The following is a 21,521-nucleotide window of genomic DNA, read 5'->3' on the forward strand; positions in this document are numbered from 1 at the left end:
CAAAATACTTACAGAAACTTAGTATATGCCAAAGGTGGCATATCAGTGGGGTACAGATGGACTTTTTAATAAATGGTGTCAGGACAACTAGGTAACCATTTGAAAAAAGAAAAAAATTAGATTTATATCTCACACCATTCACAAGAATTAAACTCCAAATGAATTAAGGAGTTTAGTAAAAAATTAGTAATATTTTTTTAATGAAACCATGACGTACTAGGAAAAAACATGGTAAATTCATCTTTAACCTTGATGTAGGGAAAAGTTCAAAATCCAGAAGCAATAAAAATGAAACGTTTTACATATTAAAAATACCATAAATAAAATGAGAATATGTGCCCACATATTTGCATACACAAAAACATGTTTGCAACTGTTCACAGCAGCATTATTCATAAATAGCAAAAAAGTAGAAACAATCCAAACACCTATCAACTGGTGAATGAATAAATAAAATATAGCATATTCATATAATGGAATATTATTTGGCAATATTATTTGGAATAAAGTACTAAAACATGCTACAACAGGGCTGAACCCTAAAAACATCATGCTAAATGAAGGAAGCCAGTCATAAAAGACCGCATATTGTATGATACCATTCTTATGAAATGTCCGGGATAAGAAAATCTACAAACACAGAAAGCAGAAGAGTGGCTGCCTAGGGCTGGAGGGTTGTGGGACATGGGGGCAAAACAAATTAGCATAATGGATGGGTATGGGGTTTCTTTTTGGGTGATAAAAATACGCTAGTTTTGATTGTGGTGATGGCTGCATAACTCTGTAAATAGAGTAAAAATCATTGAATTGTACACTTTAAATTGGTAAATAATATGGTATATAAATTATATCTTAATTAAAAAATAAAAGCTGTTAAAAGAAGAACGCTATAAAGAGGACAAATGAAAAACTGGAAGAAAATATCTGTAGACAAAGGGTTAATACTCCCCATATTCTTAAAAATTGAGGGAAATAAGACCTAACAAATCCAATAGAAAAATGAGGAGGGTGGGTAATGGACAATTCACAAATATGAAAAAATGTTCAAACTCACTCATATTTAGAAAAATGAAAATTAAAAAAACGCTGAGATACCATTTCTCACCAGACTGGCCAAAAATTTTAAATGTGATAACACACTCAGTGAGGTTGTGGGGAAACAGGCACTCTCATATTTTATTGGTGGGAACAGAAAATGTGTACAATCCTTCTGGAGGGAAATTTGAAAAGACCTAACAAACTACATATACACTTAACCTTTGGATCCAGTAATTCTAATACTTCTAGAAATCTGCCTTGAAGATATACCTCTAACAACACGAAAATACATATATACAAGGTGACTCATTGAAGCACTAATTATAATTGCAAAATACTGGAAACAATCTAAATTCTTATACATAGGAGAGAAGTTGAATAAACTATGGTATGTCCACAAAATGGAGTACTAAGCCACTTAAAAAAGAATGAGGAAGACCTCTATGTATCTATAAGTAGTGATTTCCAGAAAATAATGTTAAGTGTATAAAAGCAAAGCATAAAAGAGTACCTATAGTATGCTATTCTTCATATAAGAAAGAAGGAGATTGAAGAAAATATACATGTATTGGCTCATTTGTGCAAAAGAAATACAGGAAGGATAAATCGCAAACTAAACAGAACAGTTACTTGGGATGACAAAGAAAGAAGTAGAAAGAAAAGAACAAAATAGCAGGGATGAGGACAGAATACTTCATTTTCACCAATGAGTGCCTACTTCTAACATTCAACTAATCTCACCAATAAAAATCCAATCTGCTTCTGACATTAACTATGCTATAATTAGCAAAGGTGCAGCTCAAGCTATGCAGAGCAGAAGCACCTATGGCAACCACCTGTGGAGTGTGGCCTTTCTGATACAAAGCCGGATGAGCACCATGCAGCATGGATGCTTCATTAAAGTAACTCATTGCCCCTTGAGTTGAGGCTGAAACTAACTGGCCTGTGTACTATATCAGATGGTCTATGCAGAAGTATTTTAAGATAAATTATAGACATCATAACTCCATGGTAAAGACTTTAATGAGGGGACTTCCCTGGTGGTCCAGCAGTTAAGACTCCTCGCTCCCAAAGCAGGTTTGATCCCTGCTCAGGGAACTAGATCCCACATGCCACAACTAAGATCCCGCACGCAGCAACTAAGATCCCGCATGCTGCAACTAAGACCTTGTGTAGCCAAATAAATAAATAAATATTAAAAAAAAAAACTTTAAGGAGAATGGGAAGTCAGTCAAAAGAATGGAGAAAACATTACTGTTAACAGATAATGAGGGGAATGGAACCAGATCAACCCTATGGCCGCTCTCTAAGCTTGCACATGTGTAGCTCTACTCTTCTCTTTAAAACTGTGTTGTCCATATATTAGGTTAACCTTAAAAATGCATTCCAATATACATTAGTGCAGATAAATACAGGTGGGTTTTTTTTTTTTTTTTGCGGTACGCAGGCCTCTCACTGTTGTGGCCTCTCCCGTTGCAGAGCACAAGCTCCGGACGCGCAGGCTCAGCGGCCATGGCTTACGGGCCTAGCCGCTCCGCGGCATGTGGGATCCTCCCGTACCGGGGCACGAACCCGTGTCCCCTGCATCGGCAGGCGGACTCTCAACCACTGCGCCACCAGGGAAGCCCCGATAAATACTGTTTGATTCCATTTATACGAGGTACCTAGAAGAGTCAAATTCATAGTGTCAGAAAATACATTGGTAGATGTCAGGGGGTGGGGTAGTGGGGAGGAGGAATGGGGAGTTAGTGTTAAATTGGGACAGAGTTTCAGTTTAGAAAGGTGAAAAATTCGGGAGATGGATGATGGTGAGAGTTGCACAACAATGTGAATGTACTTAGTGCCACTGAACTGTACAGTTAAATACGGTTAAAATAGTATGTCTTATGTGACTTTTACCACAATAAAAAAACATTTTAAAGTAAAATAAAATTAAAAACAACAACAACAAAAACTGTGCCGTCCCCTAGCCACATGTGGTTATTTAAATCTACGTTAATGGGGACTTCCCTGGTGGTGCAGTGGTTAAGAATCACCCTGTCAATGCAGGGGACACGGGTTCGAGCCCTGGTCCGGGAAGATCCCACATGCCGCGGAGCAACTAAGCCCGTGCACCACAACTACTGAGCCTGTGCTCTAGAGCCCGCGAGCCACAACTACTGAAGCCCGCATGAAGCGCACCCAGAGCCCGTGCTCCACAGCAAAGAGAAGCCACCACAACGAGAAGCCTGCACACTGCAACGAGAAGCCTGCACACCGCAACGAAGAGTAGCCCCCGCTCGCCGCAACTAGAGAAAGCCCGCACGCAGCAACGAAGCCCCAACGCAGCTAAACATAAATAAAAGAAATAAAAAAAAATCTAAATTAATGGAAATTAATTAACATTAAAAATTCAGTTCCTCAGTCTCACTAGCACACTGCAAGTATTCAATCACCACATGAGGCTCATGGCTACCGTACTGACAATATACAGGTACAGAACATATCCATCATCACAAAAAGTTCTATTGACAATGCTGCTCTGAAAGAACAAAGTTTTAAGAAAATAGTACATTTCTGGGGATGGAAAATAATTCAACAAAGAGGAGGCATCCCTAGATACATTTAAAGAGGAAGACACAGCTTCTGAGTTCCCTTCTAGACTTCTACCTGCCTTTGATAATCTTGATCTTCTCTTCTTCCTCAAAAATACTGCCATCTAGTATAGAAGGGAGGGAGGGAGGGAGGGAGAAAACCATAGCCCAGGGGAGAAACAAACAAACAAAAAACCCCCAAAACCCTTGAAAGCAAAAAGTTTTTGTTTCCCCTTTCCTTCCTACTAAGGACATTTAAAAAGAAATAAGGTGGGAAGTGAGACATCCATAAAGAAATGAATCAGGTAGATTGTTCAAAGTGGTTCTTCTAGTAGATTCCTAAGCACATACCCAAGATATGAGAGGCTTTTCAAACTTCGCAGATCCCATTAGCAGCCTCCCAGGTTTGGTTTGCTGCCATGTTCTCAGTGCTTTATTGGACCTGAAGTGTTACTGTTGTTGTTTGAGTAGGAAATGATTCCCCACCGCCGGCAAATTTGTGATTATAAAATGTGTATTAAATTTTAGGTATAATTTTTAAGACCTGGTCTTGGAGTCAGGTTTGGCTTTGGGTAACAGAGCCCTGAAAATATAATGTAGTATATTTACTGAGCCTACTTATAAAAATTTGCCTCAATTAAAGATTAAGTAATCTTTTAGGACTACTCCTGTTACATAAAGTGAGGCACACCTGAAATTCTTTTATTTTATTTTATTTATTTATTATTTTTGGCTGCGTTGGGTCTTCGTTGCTGCATGCGGGCTTTCTCTAGTTGCAGTGAGCAGGGGCTATTCTTCATTGCAGCGCACAGGCTTCTATTTGCAGTGGCTTCTCGTTGCAGAGCACGGGCTCTAGGTGCGTGGGCTTCAGTAGTTGTAGCACACGGGCTTCAGTATCTGTGGCTCATGGGCTCTAGAGTGCAGGCTCAGTAGTTGTGGTGCACGGGCTTAGCTGCTCCGCGGCATGTGGGATCTTCCCGGACCAGGGCTTGAACCCTTGTCCCCTGTATTGGCAGGCAGATCCTTAACCACTGCGCCACCAGGGAAGGCCCTGAAATTCTTAAGAGAAACTCAGGCAATCCTTTGATGGCTTGTTATTTACAAACCCTAGAGCCAAACTTAATCTAGAGGTCCACATTGCAAATTTCCCCGTGAACAGATTGAGCATTCATTTTACCTACCTGTTTTGCTCAATAGCAAATGTTGACTTAAAATGAAAAGTATGTAAGTAGAAGGGTAGGAAGAATGGTGCCTTAAACATTCAGATCAATTTTTTAAAACTTTTTACTGTAAAAATAAAATACATAAAACCACATAAAACATGTTAATCCCATACCCCTAATTTGTCCCTCCCCACTTCCCTCTTCCCTTTGGTAACCACAAGTTTGTTTTCTATATCTGGGAGCCTGTTTCTGTTTTGCATATACATTCATTTGTACCGTTTTTTAGATTCCACAGGAGTCTTTGATAGTTTCCTCGTTATCTGGTATCACAACGTTACAGGATCATCCTGTACATTTCCTGACCTAAAGATAGAATCAGCCATTTCTCTAAGAAACCCTAGTTTCTTTTAATGGGTAAAAATAGTAAGATTACAATCTGAGCTCCAAGGGTAATCACTGATACTGGGTTGGTCATTGTTTCTAGATCTTTTAGTGGATATAAACACAGACACAGTCACACACACACACACACACACACACACACACTCTCTCTCTCTCTCTCTCTCAAATACCTAAAGGAGCCAGGCAGGTAACAAATGAGTGAAGTGTGATTGAGATGAAGCATAGGGATTGCAGTAAACTAAAGGAGACAGACCTTCCAATTTTTCAAAAGAAGCCAGAAATATAAATTTTTAACATGAATTTTAAAAATATTGACAACTAATAAACACTTAGGTTACATAAACACATCTGTGGGACAGATGTGGTCCACGGGCTATGTGCACACTCAACCTGAAAAATTAAACCAGTATGTAGTTGTATCCCAGAAGTCACATTGTTGTTAACACATAAAAATATTTAGAGAAGCAAGAAAATTCTCAGATTGCTTCAGAAAAAGTCAAACTATAATAAGGAAGAGGAGAAATGTATAATTATCTCCCTCCCCCACCAACTCTCTAAAGTTGAGAGAAGCATTTTCTAAATAGAAACAATTTTCTTTCTAGGACATGGTGCAAAAATGAAAAAGTCAGTTATCAGAAAAAACTCTCGAAGAGAGTTGAAATCTAACAAAAGTTTTTATATCTAAACTCTTAGAATATCAGAATGAGACCCAGGAGATATATTTTACATGATTTAGGCATACCAGAGGCAATAAAACTGGTAAAAAGTTTATTGCAAATGCATGATCAACCCCTTACCCTCATTTTTACCTGTTCTAAAAAGAAAGGGGGACTTCCCTGGTGGTGCAGTGGTTAAGAATCCATCTTCCAATGCAGGGGACTCAGGTTCGATCCCTGGTGGGGCAACTTACCCCGTGTGCCACAACTAGAGAGTCCCCACATCGCAACTACAGAGCCCACGTGCTCTGGAGCCCAAAAGCCACAACTAGAGAGAAGCCTGCGTGCTGCAACAAGAGGCTGTGCGCCACAACTGAGACCCGATGCAGCCAGAAATAAATAATAAAATAAATAAATAAAAAGAAAGGAAGGTAAGAGCATTGCCACCTCTGCTTTGGCCCCCTCCTGGAAGCAGAAGAGCTAACAAAACGTTGCTGGGGAAAGAAGGAGTAAGATGTGAAAATTCTAAATAAGGCCCCAAAGAAAGCCTGGGGAAGGGCCCAGTTGGCAAGAAAGACCTGGTTGGGTTTGGCTTCTTTAGTGCAAGCTAGTATCATGTGACCTGCTCCAAGCTCCAGAAATATAGAAATCACAGAATTAACTTTTTCAATTCAAAGATAAGAGGTCAGATTAGATTAAAGCAAAAACCATAAGAAGACTCACAAAGTTATTTCACCCAGGTTTCTGTTCTTTCAAAGAAAATAAGGACCTCAAGCCATCTAAGGAATCCCAAGCAAAAGGAAGGAGAGGACTAGAAACTTCCCTGACTGCATGAACCTCCCTCTGCCAGCTTCAGAGCTTCAGCCTTGAGGTCCTGTGCACTTGGCATATCCTTCACTGTAGCCTCTTGGTCCTGTGCACTTTAGGGCTATTGTATTCTGCATGCTATCAGATCATAACATTTTAAGCTTCTCTCTAATTTGGAAACTAGGCTGTAAGCCAAGGTCAGAGGAAGAGTAAAGCTGGGGGAAGGGACCAGATGGGCTCAAACTACCATTCTCAGAAGTGACTCACCAGGGAGCCAGATGCAGCATCCCGCCTTTCATCATGAAGCCTTTCTGTGTCTCATGTAGGGAAGAGAAAAACAGCTTTGCCTTTGGCACTGATCAGACGTAAGCTTGTCTACCACCTGCCTTTTGTACCCTCTAGAAATAGTACCAGCAGAATGGAGGCAGATTTGTAGCGTCAAAGGGGCAAGTACAAACTAATGTTTACAGTTCCTTTGACTCTAGAAAATGAATTATTTTCTCTTCCCCCTATCACCCCACGTATCTCCCCGCTGGTAACCATGTCCTTTCTATGAACATTTGAATACTAATAACCATAACTAATATCTACTGAATTTGTATCATACTGTTCTAAATACTTGACATGTATTAACCCTTTGCAGTAGCTACTACTGCATTATCTCCATTTTACAGATGAGGAAACTGAGGCACAGAGAAGTTAAGTAATCACTTCCCAGGGTCACGGAGCTAAGCAGAATCCAAGCCAAGACAGCTTCAGGGCCTGTATTCTAATGTCTCTCCTTTTCATTGTAAAATTTTCAAACACACAGAAAAGTTGAAAAAATAATACAATAATCAACCATATGTCTGTCATCTAGATGAAACCATAACACATTGCCATATATGAACTTTTCTGTGTGTATGAATTTTCTACACATCATGACACTTCTCCCCCAAAGACTTCTGCATACAGCTCCTAAAAATAAGGACATACTCCTATATACCATAATACTATTATCACATCGAAGAAGTTAACAATTTCCTATCATCATCTAATATCTAATCTATCTTCAAAATATTCTGAGTACCCGGGCTTCCCTGGTGGCGCAGTGGTTGGGAGTCCGCCTGCTGATGCGGGGGGCGCGGGTTCATGCCCCAGTCCGGGAGGATCCCACGTACTGTGGAGTGGCTGGGCCCGTGGGCCGTGGCCGCTGAGCCTGCGCGTCTGGAGCCTGAGCTCCGCAGCAGGAGGGGCTGCGGCGGTGAGAGACCCGCGTACCGCAAAAAAAAAAAAAAAAAAAATTCTGAGTACCCCCGAACATCCTTTATAACTGTTTTTTCCAAACCAGAATCCAGTCAAGACTCACCCATTCCAGTCAGTTACTGTCTCTTTAATCTAGAACAGTCCCCTCACTTTTTCTTTTGTATGACATTGATTTTTTGAAGAGAAGCAGACCAGCTGTCTTATAGATTGTCCTATATTTTGGTTATTTATTTCCTAATAGTATCATTTAACTTGTTCTTCTGCTCTTGTACTTCCTAAAAACCAGAAGTCAGATCTAAAGGCTTAATGAAGGTTAACATTCTGGGTAAAAATACTTTGGAGCTGATGTTGTGTACTTTGCACTGCAGCACATCATGAAGCATATCATGTCAGGCCGTTCCACCGTAAGTGATGCTGAGCTAGATTACCTGGTTACGGTGGTGACTGCCAGAGCACTCCTTTGTAAAGATTTACTTTTCCCGTTGCTATTAGCAAATAATTTAGAGGTGGGAGGGGGGTACTATTTTGGCACCATGCAAATGCAAATATTCTGTTCTCCAAAAATCTTTCATCTAATGACTTTAGCGTCCAATGATGATCTTTGCTAGATTTAATAATTTCACTGATGATTTACTATTCTATCCTTCCTTCTACAGTTATAAGCTGGAAATTTTCTGTAAAGAACTTTCCTTCATTAGCTAGGGAAGAATTATAGCTCCTTTGAAAAAGAAAGGGTATGGGACTTCCCTAGTGGCTCAGCGGTTAAGACTCAGCGCTCCCAATGCAGGGGGCCCAGGTTCGATCCCTGGCCAGGGAACTAGATTCCACATGCATGCCATCACTAAGAGTTCGCATGCCACAACTAACGAGCCCGTGTGCCACAACTAAGGAGCCCGCCTGCAGCAACTAAGACCCGGCACAACCAAATAAATAAATAAAATTTAAAAAATAAATAAATAAAAAGAAAGGGTAACTGCTTAGTTCTTTCCATTTAAGTATTGATTTTCAGAGCAAGAAATTGATAAAAATAGCCATATCTAATGATGGCATATGCATTTTTTCTCTCCTTGCCCCTTTTCTGAGCATCACTATGGACACACAGACTCTTATTTACTCGGTGTTTTACAATTACTTGCAGTAATTATTCTTTTGATGCTCAGAATATACTAAATTTAGCTAGTAGAAGTCCCTTTGGGCTGGTTCCATTGTTCTTTTGATATAGTACCATTAGTCTTTAAGACTACTTTGCTTTCCATCTTAAGATGTCCCAGTCAAGCCTGTGCTCTTATGTACATTACATAACCTTTCCTAGAGGGATGTATATGCCTACAGAGGGCTCGGAAAACTCTGAGAAAAATACAACGGCAAGAGCAGACGTATCACTTCCTTGTGGTTATCAAATCCAATTCAATTTGGGGAATGAAAGGAATTTTAAGACTATCAGGTCTAGCTACCCATGCTGATGCTCACAGCTTTGCTACAACTCCCCAATATGTGGCAATTCGGTATGTGGCCTAAACACTCTGACCCACAGGGAACTCACCTCACTTGAGGCACCCTATGCTATCCCAGGACCGCCTCATACTGGACTCCTTATAGTTCCCACCCATTAGTTCTAGTTTCTCTCCTCGGAGCCTATGGGTCTCTGTGAGAAGCTCACACCTAAAGATAATTTCCTCTTCTGTTCCCTCCCTCATATTTAAACAAGTGGGTTTATTTCCTGGATGTGACTGGATTGACTTTCCAAATACACTACCATGACTCACAAGGCCCTACTGCCTTTCAAGGCCACTTCATATACTTATATAAGAATATGTAAATATAGTATGGGCTGGGATTGAAATTTTTACATAAATGGGTCCTGAAGTTCATCTCACTCTTTCCAGTCCTGTTCACCACATATATACGGCTGCCAGCAAAGCCAATTCTACTCCCTAGAATTCTGCATCTAGTCCCTCATCTCTCCATTTTCCCTGACACTGGTCTGGGCCCCCGACCAAGCACTCTGACTCCATCTAATACAGTGGCCTAACCTTTCCCAACCTCAGCTCCCCCTCACTACACTCCATGACAAAGGCTGCTGCCAGAGCAGTCTTCCTGCAGCACTCCCAGCTCCATAACCTTCAATTGCTTTTTATCTGCAGAGTCTACCATAGTGTCTAGCATACTGGACTTGGGATGCTCAGTACATATTGGCAGAGGGAGGGACTGAATAAAGTGACTGGTTGAGCTGCTTGATTTCATGACTCAGTTGTGCTGCCCATTGTTGTCAGGAGGAAATTTCCTTGAGTTTTAAACAAAAGCTATTTTACTTAAGGTAGTATTTGGCTTAACAAACAGTTTAAAATTTTTTGGTCAGTTCATGTGTATGAGTAAATATATTTTTATAGTATGTATTTAATAAATAGTTGCACAAAAATTTGGTTGCATGCATTCTTCTTGGTGCTCAGACTTTCTAAAGAATTAACTGTAAATATGAAGCCAGAAAGAAAATACCAACAGCATATTGTTACGTGGGAAAATGTTTGCATTCAACAAGAATCTAAAAAGAAAATCAAAGTAAAATAACTTCACAGTATGATGGTACATCTATTAAATTAGCAATCATAAATTGAATTTGAAAAGCCAGTGCTGGTGACCTGGGAGGAAGTGGTTCACTTCACTTCAGACACTGATGGTGGGCGGCACTGCAAATTGGCTCCCGCTTTCTGGTGAACACTCTGGTCTTGCCTCATAAGAACTATAAAACTTCTCACACCTTTGGATCCAATGATTCAGTTGGAGGAACACACCTTAAGGAAATAACTTAAAAACAAATGTCTATAATATTTGTATTAGTGACAACTAGGGCACATCTCAAATTCCCCAAATAGGAGAAAGATCAAGCTAAACATGTATCATTGTGTACATCAACATCAACACAAAGATACATGAAGTCACTTAAAATGACAAGTACATGGTCTATTTCAATAAATGGAGGTATACACTCAGTTTCAGCAACAGTGTTTATAATTAAGAACAAGGGTTCTGAAAGCAGACATTTCTTGGTTTGAATCCTGGCATTGCCCTCCATACGCTTTCAAGAAATGTTTCTCTTCTAAGAATGGATTTGGACCATGCAGGACCTGCAAGCAGTTACTTGCTCTTGAGGAGATGTGTGTATTCTTATTTGAGTAGAAAAGACATTAAGGTTAGAGAGCAGGCTCTTGCATCAGACTACCCAAGCTCACCTCTTGGCAGTCACTTGCTGGCTGTGTGACCTCAGGCAAGTGACTAAACCACCCTACATTCCAGTTGCAATTCATGTGTCTAATATGGCTAATACTAGATTATTATATGGCTAATAATATGACCTACCCCATAAAGTTCTTCTGAGGTTGAAATGAGAAGATGCCTATAGAGTGTTCAGCATAGTGACTGACATGTAGTATGTTCTCGGTAAATGTCAGCAGTTAGTATTCTTCAATTAAACTACTTATCACCCAGTATGGTCCAAACATTGCAAGAGGTGCACCCACTACATTTCATCCATGCAAGAACCTTACGAGGTGAGTGTGGTTACACAAAATAGTTAAATGGGCTCAGAGAAAGATCTGTGAATATTAGGTAAAAAAAGGAGAATGCAAGATGGTTGGTAGATCCCGATTACAAACATGAAAATGAAATGCACTGACACATTTGCAATGATATGTATAATTAGAACGTAATGATCATTAGGTCCACTTTGTTTAAAGTTAGTCAAGTTTCTTTGTGTTTTCAAGTAGAAGCAAGCAAATGTGAACTGGGGACCCAGTCCTATTGCCTTTATTGTGCCTTGCCCTTCTCTCCCCTAAGCAGGGAACAGGCCATGTATTAAATGTCACCTGAGTGTTGGCTTCTGACCAGCAAGTGCTTACCTGGAGGAGATAGAGGAGTCCTGGGACAAACAAGGTGAGTGGGTAAAGAGACTGGTATGTTGCTAAGGCAAGAAAGATAGCACTGAGGAAGGCACTACCTGTAAAAAGAAATAAATATATGGAATAATCCAGCCACATCAATTAGGATTAGATTCAGCAACTCCCCAAAACAAGAAACTTTCCATAACTGCTCAAATAATCACCTGTCGAGTATCTCCTGGTGCATAAGATGCTAATAGCAAACTCACAGGAGTGGAAGGATCTTGATTTCTGATGAAAGGAAACCAAGGAAGTCAAAACCACTTACCTTTAGCAACCTGAGATACCACAGGTATATTTCTTGTAAAATTTTCAGATCCAGAAAGATTTTACAAAACTTCAGCCCAAAGATGAATAAAGGAATCAAGTCTGTTAACGTCCATGTCCTATTTAACTTACCAATTGATTAAGCCTACAATTATTGCTTATGTCATTCAGAGCTGTGAAACGTATGCTTTTGTTTGTTGCAACACCCCATCACTATTTTTACAACATCCCTTCCTTATGTACTCTCTTCAGGCCATATGTTTATTATTTTTTCAAATTAAAATATATTAATTTTTATTAATAATGTCCCTATTCCCTACATAAAATGGACCACTGTGGAATTATTAAACATGATGTTATAAAGAATTTTCAATGACAAGGAAAGATGTTTATCACAATCTATTAATTTAAGATCATAAAAGAGATACATACTATAACCCCTTTTTAAAAAAATGAATAAATACATTTTTAGGAAAACTAAAAGGTGGGAATTCCCTGGCGGTCCAGTGGTTAAGACTCTGCTCTTTCACTGCTGAGGGTCCAGGTTCGATCCCTGGTCGGGGAACTCAGATCCCACAGATTCATGGTGCGGCCAAAAAAAAAACACCTAAACTAAAAGGCTAGGCCACAGATTTCACAGTGTTTTTCTCTGGGTGGTTGGAATTATGGATGATTTTTCATTATTGTTTCTCTGTATTTGCTAAACTTCCTATAATAAACATGCTTTGTTTTTGTCATAAGAAAAAAACTGATATCTTGTCTCCCAAGGCAATAGAAATAAAAGCAAAAATAAACAAACGGGACCTAATCAAACTTAGAAGCTTTTGCACAGCAAAGGAAACCATAAACAAAACAGAAAGACAACCCATGGACTGGGAGAAAATATTTGCAAACAATGTGACTGACAAGGGATTAATTTCCAAAATATATTGTACGAACAGCTCACACAACTCAATAACAAAAAAACAAACAACCCAATCAAAAAATGGGCAAAAGACCTAAACAGACATTTCTCCAAAGAAGACATACAGATGGCCAATAGGCACATGAAAAGATGCTCAACATTGCTAATTATTAGAGAAATGCAAATCAAAACTACAATGAGGTACCACCTCACACTGGTCAGAAGGGCCATCATTAAAGACTCTACAAATAACAAATGTTGGAGAGGGTGTGGAGAAAAGGGAAGCCTCTTACATTACTGGTGGGAATGTAAGTTGGTACAGCCACTAGAAAACCGTATGTAGGTTCCTTAAAAAACTAAAAAATAGAGTTGCTATATAATCCAGTAATCCCACTCTTGGGCATATATCTGGAGAAAACTGTAATTCAAAAAGATATATGCACCCCATGTTCATAGCAGCACTATTTACAATAGTGTTGCTATGTAATAGTGCTGCTATGTAATAGTGCCAAGACATGGAAACAACCTAAATGTCCACCAACAGATAAATGGATAAAGAAAATGTGGCATATATACACAATGGATACTACTCAGCCATAAAAAAGAATGAAATAATGCCATTTGAAGCAACATGGATAGACCAAGAGATTATCATACTAAGTGAAGTGAGTCAGAAAGAGAAGGACAAATACCATATGATATCACTTATGTGTGGAATCTAAAATATGACACAACTCACAGACATAGAAAACAAACTTACGGTTACCAAAGGGGAAAGGGGGGTGGCAGAGGGATAAGTTAGGAGTTTGGGATTATCAGACACAAACTACTATACATAAAATAGATAAACAACAAGGTCCTACTGTATAGTACAGGGAACTATATTCAATATCATGTAGTAAACCATAATGGAAAAGAATATGAAAAAGGATATATACATATGTATAACTGAATCACTTTGCTCTACAGCAGAAACTAATACAACATTGTAAATCAACTACAATTAAAAAAAAACTAGATGGATGTAAGAAAAAACTATTTAAAAAAAAAAACCAAACAAGTAGCTATTCCCTTTCAGATGGTTTAAGACAACAGAGTACCCTAAAATGAAGGCTAGAGAAACCCAGTTTACAACAGAGATTTTAGAGTGGCCCAGAAATCAGTAGAGTTCAATTGATGGTCCAAGGCTGGTATCTATAATGATAATATTTCATCAAGTAACAGTGCTCATGGTCACTCTTATTAGTGTGGGGTCAACTTTTACTGAAAACAATAGACATCTTCTCAATGGTGTTTCATAAAAGAAGGAATTATTCACTCCACACAGTCCAGGGAATTTTACTCTCTCCCAACCCAGCTCCCGAGACAAACAGAAGCAGATGTTCCATAGGACTTTTCTGCCCACCAAAGTGGTGTATATACAGTGGTTTGACTTAACGATTTTTAGATTTGATGATGGTGCAAAAGCAATATGCATTCCGTAGGAACCATACTTCTAATTTTGAATTTTCATTTTTCTCCCCAAGCTAGCGGTATGCAGTACATATTCTCTCGTGACGCTGGGCAGCTGCAGCCGCAGCTTGCAGTCAGCCACTCGATCACGAGGCTAAACAACTGATACACTTACAACCATTCTGTACCCATATAACTATTCTGTTTTTCACTCTTAGTACAGATTCAATAAATTACATGAAATATTCAGCACTTTATTATAAAATAGGCTTTGTATTAGATGATTTTGCCCAACTGTAGGCTAATGTAAGTGTTCTGGGCACACTTAAGGTAGGCTAGGCTAAGCTAAGCTCTGATGTTCAGTAGGTGAGGTGTATTCAATGTAGTTCTAACTTAGGATATTTTCAACCTACAAGGGGTTTACTGGGACAGAACCCCATCATAAGTCAAGGAAGATCTGTACTTGAAACATCTAAGAGCCACCCTGGAAGAGGGAGGGTTATGAATGTGACTACTTCATAGAAAAGTAAGTGGAGAGAAAAGAACTTTGAGTCCTCCATCCCTCAAACCAAGGAAACTCACCAGCTAGAAACAATTCCTGGTTGAAAGAAAGTGGAAGGAAGGCAGAGAAAGGAGGAAGCTGGAAGTAAAAGACCAAGGACAGAACTCTATGGGATGGGCTATTTCATCACGTTGGTTAGTGTCAACATGATGTTCTGTATCCAGGGTACTTGTAAATATGACTGAGCAGGGACAGATCATGCCCAGCCAAGCTGTGCTAACAGCAGAGGTCCCCACACACCTCGAACCAGAACTAGGTCAACTCTAAGACAGGGAGATGGCAGTGGTGGGAAAGGTGCTATTCTGGAGCCCAACAGCTAGGGTGGACTCAGAATTCCTTGGCTGGGCCACAAAGTTGAACGATATTTTGGGGGAAACCAGCAAAGAGAGGGGAAAAGCTGGAAAGAACTTTTAAATTCAACACTGTTTTCTACAGAGATTGGTGGTGGTGGGAGTGAGAAGAGGCCCATGTGTCTGTTAACAGAGGAAGGATAATGTTCCAGTTCCATCCATTCTTACAAATGTGGTAGAAACAAACACATGACTTTCACCTCTCTCTCCCCCAGGAGACACCAGGGAGTGAAATAAACACAGCCACTTCCTGCCCTAATTGCCTGAGATCAGTAATTACTTGTCTGGAGCAGCTAACCATTTACAAGGTCCAAGAGAGAAGAAACAGCTCCTACCTAAAAAATGGACTTGTGAGTTTTAGAATACTTGCTCCCAAGATCAGGAAGAAGCAGGCTTCCTTCCTTGGATGAAATCATTAGGAAGGAAAAATCTGTTCCTTCTGCTAGTCTACCAGTAAGTGGCATCAGCATCTCCCCAGACACCTCAGCTATTCAACGCCCCTCCCACTCTCACACGCCTTCCACTAGTCACCATGCCCTGTTGACCCACCTCTGAAACATCCATCACTGCAGTTCTCACTCTCTCCGTTTCTCACCAGGAGTTTTCAGCAGCCCCTTCCTTCTCCTCCTCAATGGTCTCCCCGCCTCCCTCCCATCCAGTCCATCCTCCACAGATGTGCTGGAAGGATCCTTCTAAAACACAGTTTAAACTACTTACTCTGCCCTTGTGCAAAAGCAGCCAGACAACATGTAAACAAACGTGTAAGCTGTATGTGAATAAAACTTTACTAAAAAAAAAAAAAAAAGACAGTTTAGATTGATTCAAGCCCCTCTTTAAAGACTTCTGAGGGTTCTATTTCATCTATCAGATTATGTCCAAACTCCAGCAGCAAACAAGACCCTTCACTATCTTGGTCTTATTTCTCCAGCTTCATCTCTCACCATCTCCTACACATCCTCTGTCCTCCAGCTACACTGGATCATTCCCCAATTTCTGAAAACATCATGCATTTTCATTCCTCTGTGTCTGTTATCAGGCTATTCTTAGCTGTCCTTTCCTGCCCTCCTTCTAGTAGAGACCCATCCTTCAGTGACCAGTGAAATGTTATTTCCTCTATGAGGCCTAAGCAGAGAAGCTAATAATAGATTATAGTTAACATTTATTGATCACTTACTAGGTGCCAGGCGCCTATCTTCTGTATGTGAAAGCTCTATAGGTGAAGAAACCAAGGTACAGAAACAGAAGGGCTAAGTAACATATCACATTAAGTAATGGGATTACTGAGCTGATTCTAGTGCCCATCTTCTTAATTCATTCAATGCTCTCATTCAATACTGACACTGTCTTCTAATAATTTGCTAATGTTCCTCTCTCTCCCCATTTGTCTGTGAGTTTCTCAAAAGCAATAAACCTCTCAACTTAGAATCTCTAGCACCTACCACAGTGCCTGGCACACATGATGAATGAATGAATGAATATCATTCAGTGATACATGTGAAATCTTTTTTAAAAATCTAAGTAGGAAACCAATGTTCTTTTTTTAACAATTGAGATATAACTGACACATAACATTATATAAGTTTCAGGTGTACACATAATGCTTTGCTATGTGTACATCTTGTGAAATGATCACCATCATAACTCTGGTTGAAACCAATGTTCTTGAGGAAGGAAAACTTATGAAGTATAAAACACAGAGTACTTTGTGACAACCTAGACAGGTGGGATAGGGAGGGCAGGAGGGAGGCTCAAGAGGGAGGGGATATGGGGATATATGTATACATATAGCTGATTCACTTTGTTGTACAGCAGAAACTAACACAACATTTTAAAGCAATTATACTCCAATAAAGGTATTTTTAAAAATAACTGAAACAAAAAACACAGAGTAATGAAACATGGGAAAAGCACAAGATAAGCCTGACTCTTGAATAAAACAGAGCCTGCAGCATAGCAGCTGAGGACTTGTGGTAGGGAGCCAGCACAGAGAATATGGAGTAAACTATCGGATGGCTGAGGCCTCTGGTCTGGGGGCAGAAAAGTGGTGCTGCAACAGTCAGGAGCCTGGTGTGTGGGATGCTGGGGCAGGTGTGGATGGGGCACATGTACAGTCTGAGCAAAAGTGAGGGGGAGGATGGAGGCACACAAGAGACTCAGACAGGGCTGACACGTTTTTTAAAAAAAACTAGAAGAGGCAAGAAGAATGGGTTAGGAAGGCAGGAGGAGGCTATGTGCTTGGGGCAGGGTCAGGGAAGAAAAAAGTAAAAGGTGTCTTCAGATATTTTAGATGAACCATGCAACACGCCAACATTTCTGGAGTGTCTGCCCTATGCCAAGCCGTGCTGGGTGCGGGAGACTGGTGACTCAGACAGTCTCTGTCCTCAGGGAGCTCCCAGTAAACAATGACAAAATATGGGAGGAAAGTACAAAGGAAGTATTTGGAGCGCATCAGGGGAAGCTGACAACTGAGTTTTGAACAATGAGTAGATGAGGCCGGCAGTCCAAGGGAAGAGCATGTGCACAGGCAGGAAGGCGAGGGAAAGAATGGTGTGCTAGGGGTGGAGGGGCAGAGACTATAATTAGCTCAACATGGCAAAAACAGAGTTGGAAGGAGTGACTGGAAGAGGGTGAAAAAGGGGCTTTTGTGGATGTTGGTAACATCCCTGTTTCTTAATGTGAGTGTTGGTTACTCATCATTTTGTGAAAATTCATTGAATTGTACACTAATGATTTGTGCACCTTTCTGTTTGTGTTATACTTCAACAAAAAAGTTATAATCTAAAAAGTCTCAGCAAGCAGGTAGGTAGGGGTCACATCGGGGAAGGCTTAGCTTGCACAGTCAATCAAACACATGTCTACAAGCCTAGACATGACATCTCAAATAATGTCTGAAGTGGCAGCCTCATTTGGGCAAGAGCTAGGGCATCCTGCTCATCTAACCAGGAGGAACTATACCAAGAAGACTGTGAATTTTACCAAAAAAAGATATAATCTACCATTTATCTGCTAGAATGGCCCAGATACCCAGTCACTAGATTTCCTGTACAAGCTCTAGTCTTTGGCCTTATCATAAGAATACTAAAGTAAATCAGTCAAATGTATATGTGCACTGGCTACAGTATCAGGGAATTTCATTATCTATCCAATCTAGCTTTGAATATGTCTTCCAACTCTTTTTTGGTGTCAGCATGGCGGCCACAAGCCTGGGCAAGACCTGGGGTAACACTCTGCCTCCAGGGACTGCACCTTGAAGTGACTTGGGCCTGGGTGGGTGGCAGAGCTACAGGACAGAGGAGGAATGTAGATGAGGTGGAGCTATGGAAACTGGTTCAAGATAAGGAATTCAAGTAGAATGAGCAGAGACTGGGTCACAGACAGTGACCTGTACCAGAACTGGCAGTAGGACAGATAGGAATGTGGTCAAAAGGGCTGAGGTCTCCCAGGACACTCAGAAGAGGAAGTTGCACTAGGGCCTGAGAGCAAGCAAGACTACTGGGCAGGAGGAGGGGCTAGGGCCTGGCCCAGTGTTCTATACTCCTTGCCAAGTGTTCTTTCAACAGCACAGTCTTTCTCAGAGTAGTCCATCCACATCAGTGATGATGATGATGACAATTCTCTGAGCACATACTCTGTTCCAGCCACGACTATAAGCATTTTACATGTATTAAGTCATTTAGTCCTTCCAGTAACTCCATGGAGCGGATAAAATTACTTTCCCCATTTCACAGATAAGTAAACTGAAGGACAGAGACTTTATTTGCTCAGGGTCACAAAACCAGTGAATGGTGATAGAATTTGAAACCTGACAGTCTCATTCCAAAGCCCCCAATCTGTAACTGCAGCACTATGCTACCTTCTTGATTCTCAATCTATGGCTGTACCATAAAAATCACAATAAGCAGAGCAACTATTTGTTGAGCGGGTTTTGCTAAGGAATCATGCTAAGCATTCTGTGTTTCTTATTTATTCCTCTAATAATCCGTGAGGCAGATCTTATCTCTGGAATCAAACTGAAGCTCTAGAGGCTGTGTGATTTGCCTGAGGGTACAGCACAGGTAACTAGAACCAGCAGGTTTTGGGTTGATCTGACAAAACCCCAGGCTGCTTCGTCCTAGGGTCCTTGGGCTTTTGGGTCCTCTAAGACCCTCTTCATGGGTAAGGCCTCATTTATCGCAGAGGAACCTCATATAGAAGTGATGGGCTCATCAGAGCTCAGGTTCATCACTCTGCCATGTTCTTCCAGGGCTGGGCTCCAGGAAGAGAACCTCTCATTTTAACCTTCTCCCAGTTTTCTCCAGAAAGCTCAGGAAGGGGCTTCCCTGGTGGCGCAGTGCTTAAGAATCTACCTGCCAATGCAGGGGACACGGGTTTGAGCCCCCTGGTCCAGAAAAATCCCACATGTCACGGAGCAACTAAGCCCATGAGCCACAACTAAAGAGCCTGCGCTCTAGGGCCCACGTGTCACAACTACTGAGCCCATGTGCCAAAACTACTGAAGCCCGCGCACCGCACTTAAGAGTAGTCCCTGCTCATCGTAACTAGAGAAAGCCCACGCGCAGCAACGAAGACCCAATGCAGCCAAAAATAAATAAATTAAATAGATAAATTTAGGAAAAAAACAAAAAAACCAGAAAGCTCAGGAAGACCCTGTCAATCCTGAGGGGTCTTTTATTTATTTATTTTATTTTATACAGCACATTCTTATTAGTTATCTATTTTATACATATTAGTGTATATATGTCAATCCCAATCTCCCAATTCATCCCACCACCACTCCCCACTACCTGCTTTCCACCCTTGGTGTCCATACATTTGTTCTCTACATCTGTGTCTCTATTTCTGCCTTGCAAACCGGTTCATCTGTACCATTTTTCTAGGTTCCACATATATGTGTTAATATACGATATTTGTTTTTCTCTTTCTGACTTACTTCACTCTGAATGACAGTCTGTAAGTCCATCTACATCTCTACAAATGACCCAATTTTATTCCTTTTTATGGCAATATTCCATTGTATATATGTACCACACCTTCTTTATCCATTCATCTGTCGATGGGCATTTAAGTTGCTTCCATGACTTGCCTATTGTAAATAGTGCTGCAATGAATATTGGGGTGCATGTGTCTTTTTGAATTATATTTTTCTCTGGGTATATGCCCAGTAGTAGGATTGCTGGGTCATATGGTAATTCTGTTTTTAGTTTTTTAAGGAACCTCCATACTGTTCTCCATAGTGGCTGTATCAATTTACATTCCCACCAAGAGTGCAAGGGGGTTCCCTTTTCTCCACACTCTCTCCAGCATTTGTCGTTTGTAGATTTTCTGATGATGCCCATTCTAACTGGTGTGAGGTGATACCTCATTGTAGCTTTGATTTGCATTTCTCTAATAATTAGTGATGTTGAGAAGCTTTTCATGTGCCTCTTGGCCATCTGTATGTCTTCCTTGGAGAAATGTCTATTTAGTTCTTCTGCCCATTTTCTGATTGGGTTGCTTGTTTTTTTTATATTGAGCTGCATGAGCTGTTTATATATTTTGGAGATTGATCCTTTGTCCGTTGCTTCGTTTGCAAATATTTTCTCCCATTCTGAGGGCTGTCTTTTCATCTTTATAGTTTCCTTTGCTATGCAAAAGCTTTTAAGCTTCATTAGGTCCCATTTGTTTATTTTTGTTTTTATTTCCATTACTCTAGGAGGTGGATCAAAAAGGGTCTTGCTGTGATTTATGTCAAGTCAAAGAGTGTTCTTCCTATGTTTTCCTCTAAGAGTTTTATAAGTGTCCGGTCTTACATTTAGGTCTTTAATCCATTTTGAGTTATTTTGGTGTATGGAGTTCTAATTTCATTCTTTTACATGTAGCTGTCCAGTTTTCCCAGCACCACTTATTGAAAAGACTGTCTTTTCTCCATTGTATATCCTTGCCTCCTTTGTCATAGATTAGTTGACCATAGGTGTGTGGGTTTATCTCTGGGCTTTCTATCCTGTTCCATTTGACCTATATTTCTGTTTTTGTGCCAGTACCATATTGTCTTGATTACTGTAGCTTTGTAGTAGAGTCTGAAGTCAGGGAGTCTGATTCCTCCAGCTCTGTTTTTTTCCCTCAGGATTGCTTTGCCTATTCAAGGTCTTCTGTGTCTCCATACAAATTTCAAGATTTTTTGTTCTAGT

General features: G+C 40.4%; 1 protein-coding gene across 1 annotated transcript in view; it reads right to left on the reverse strand.

Moving 5' to 3' along the window:
- PIGU (phosphatidylinositol glycan anchor biosynthesis class U) overlaps nucleotides 1–21,521 on the reverse strand; it is a gene marked incomplete at its 5' end in the record, with an annotated part of 110,448 nt that overhangs the window by 41,222 nt on the left and 47,705 nt on the right. Inside the window, one exon of the mRNA XM_082858212.1 lies at nucleotides 11,781–11,878. Within this exon, the coding sequence (XP_082714338.1) occupies nucleotides 11,781–11,878 (98 nt within the window). The remainder of the gene's footprint in view (nucleotides 1–11,780; nucleotides 11,879–21,521) is intronic.

The sequence above is a fragment of the Leucopleurus acutus genome (assembly GCF_964270905.1).
Source record: "Leucopleurus acutus genome assembly, chromosome: 16".
NCBI classification, from domain to species: Eukaryota; Metazoa; Chordata; class Mammalia; order Artiodactyla; family Delphinidae; genus Leucopleurus; species Leucopleurus acutus.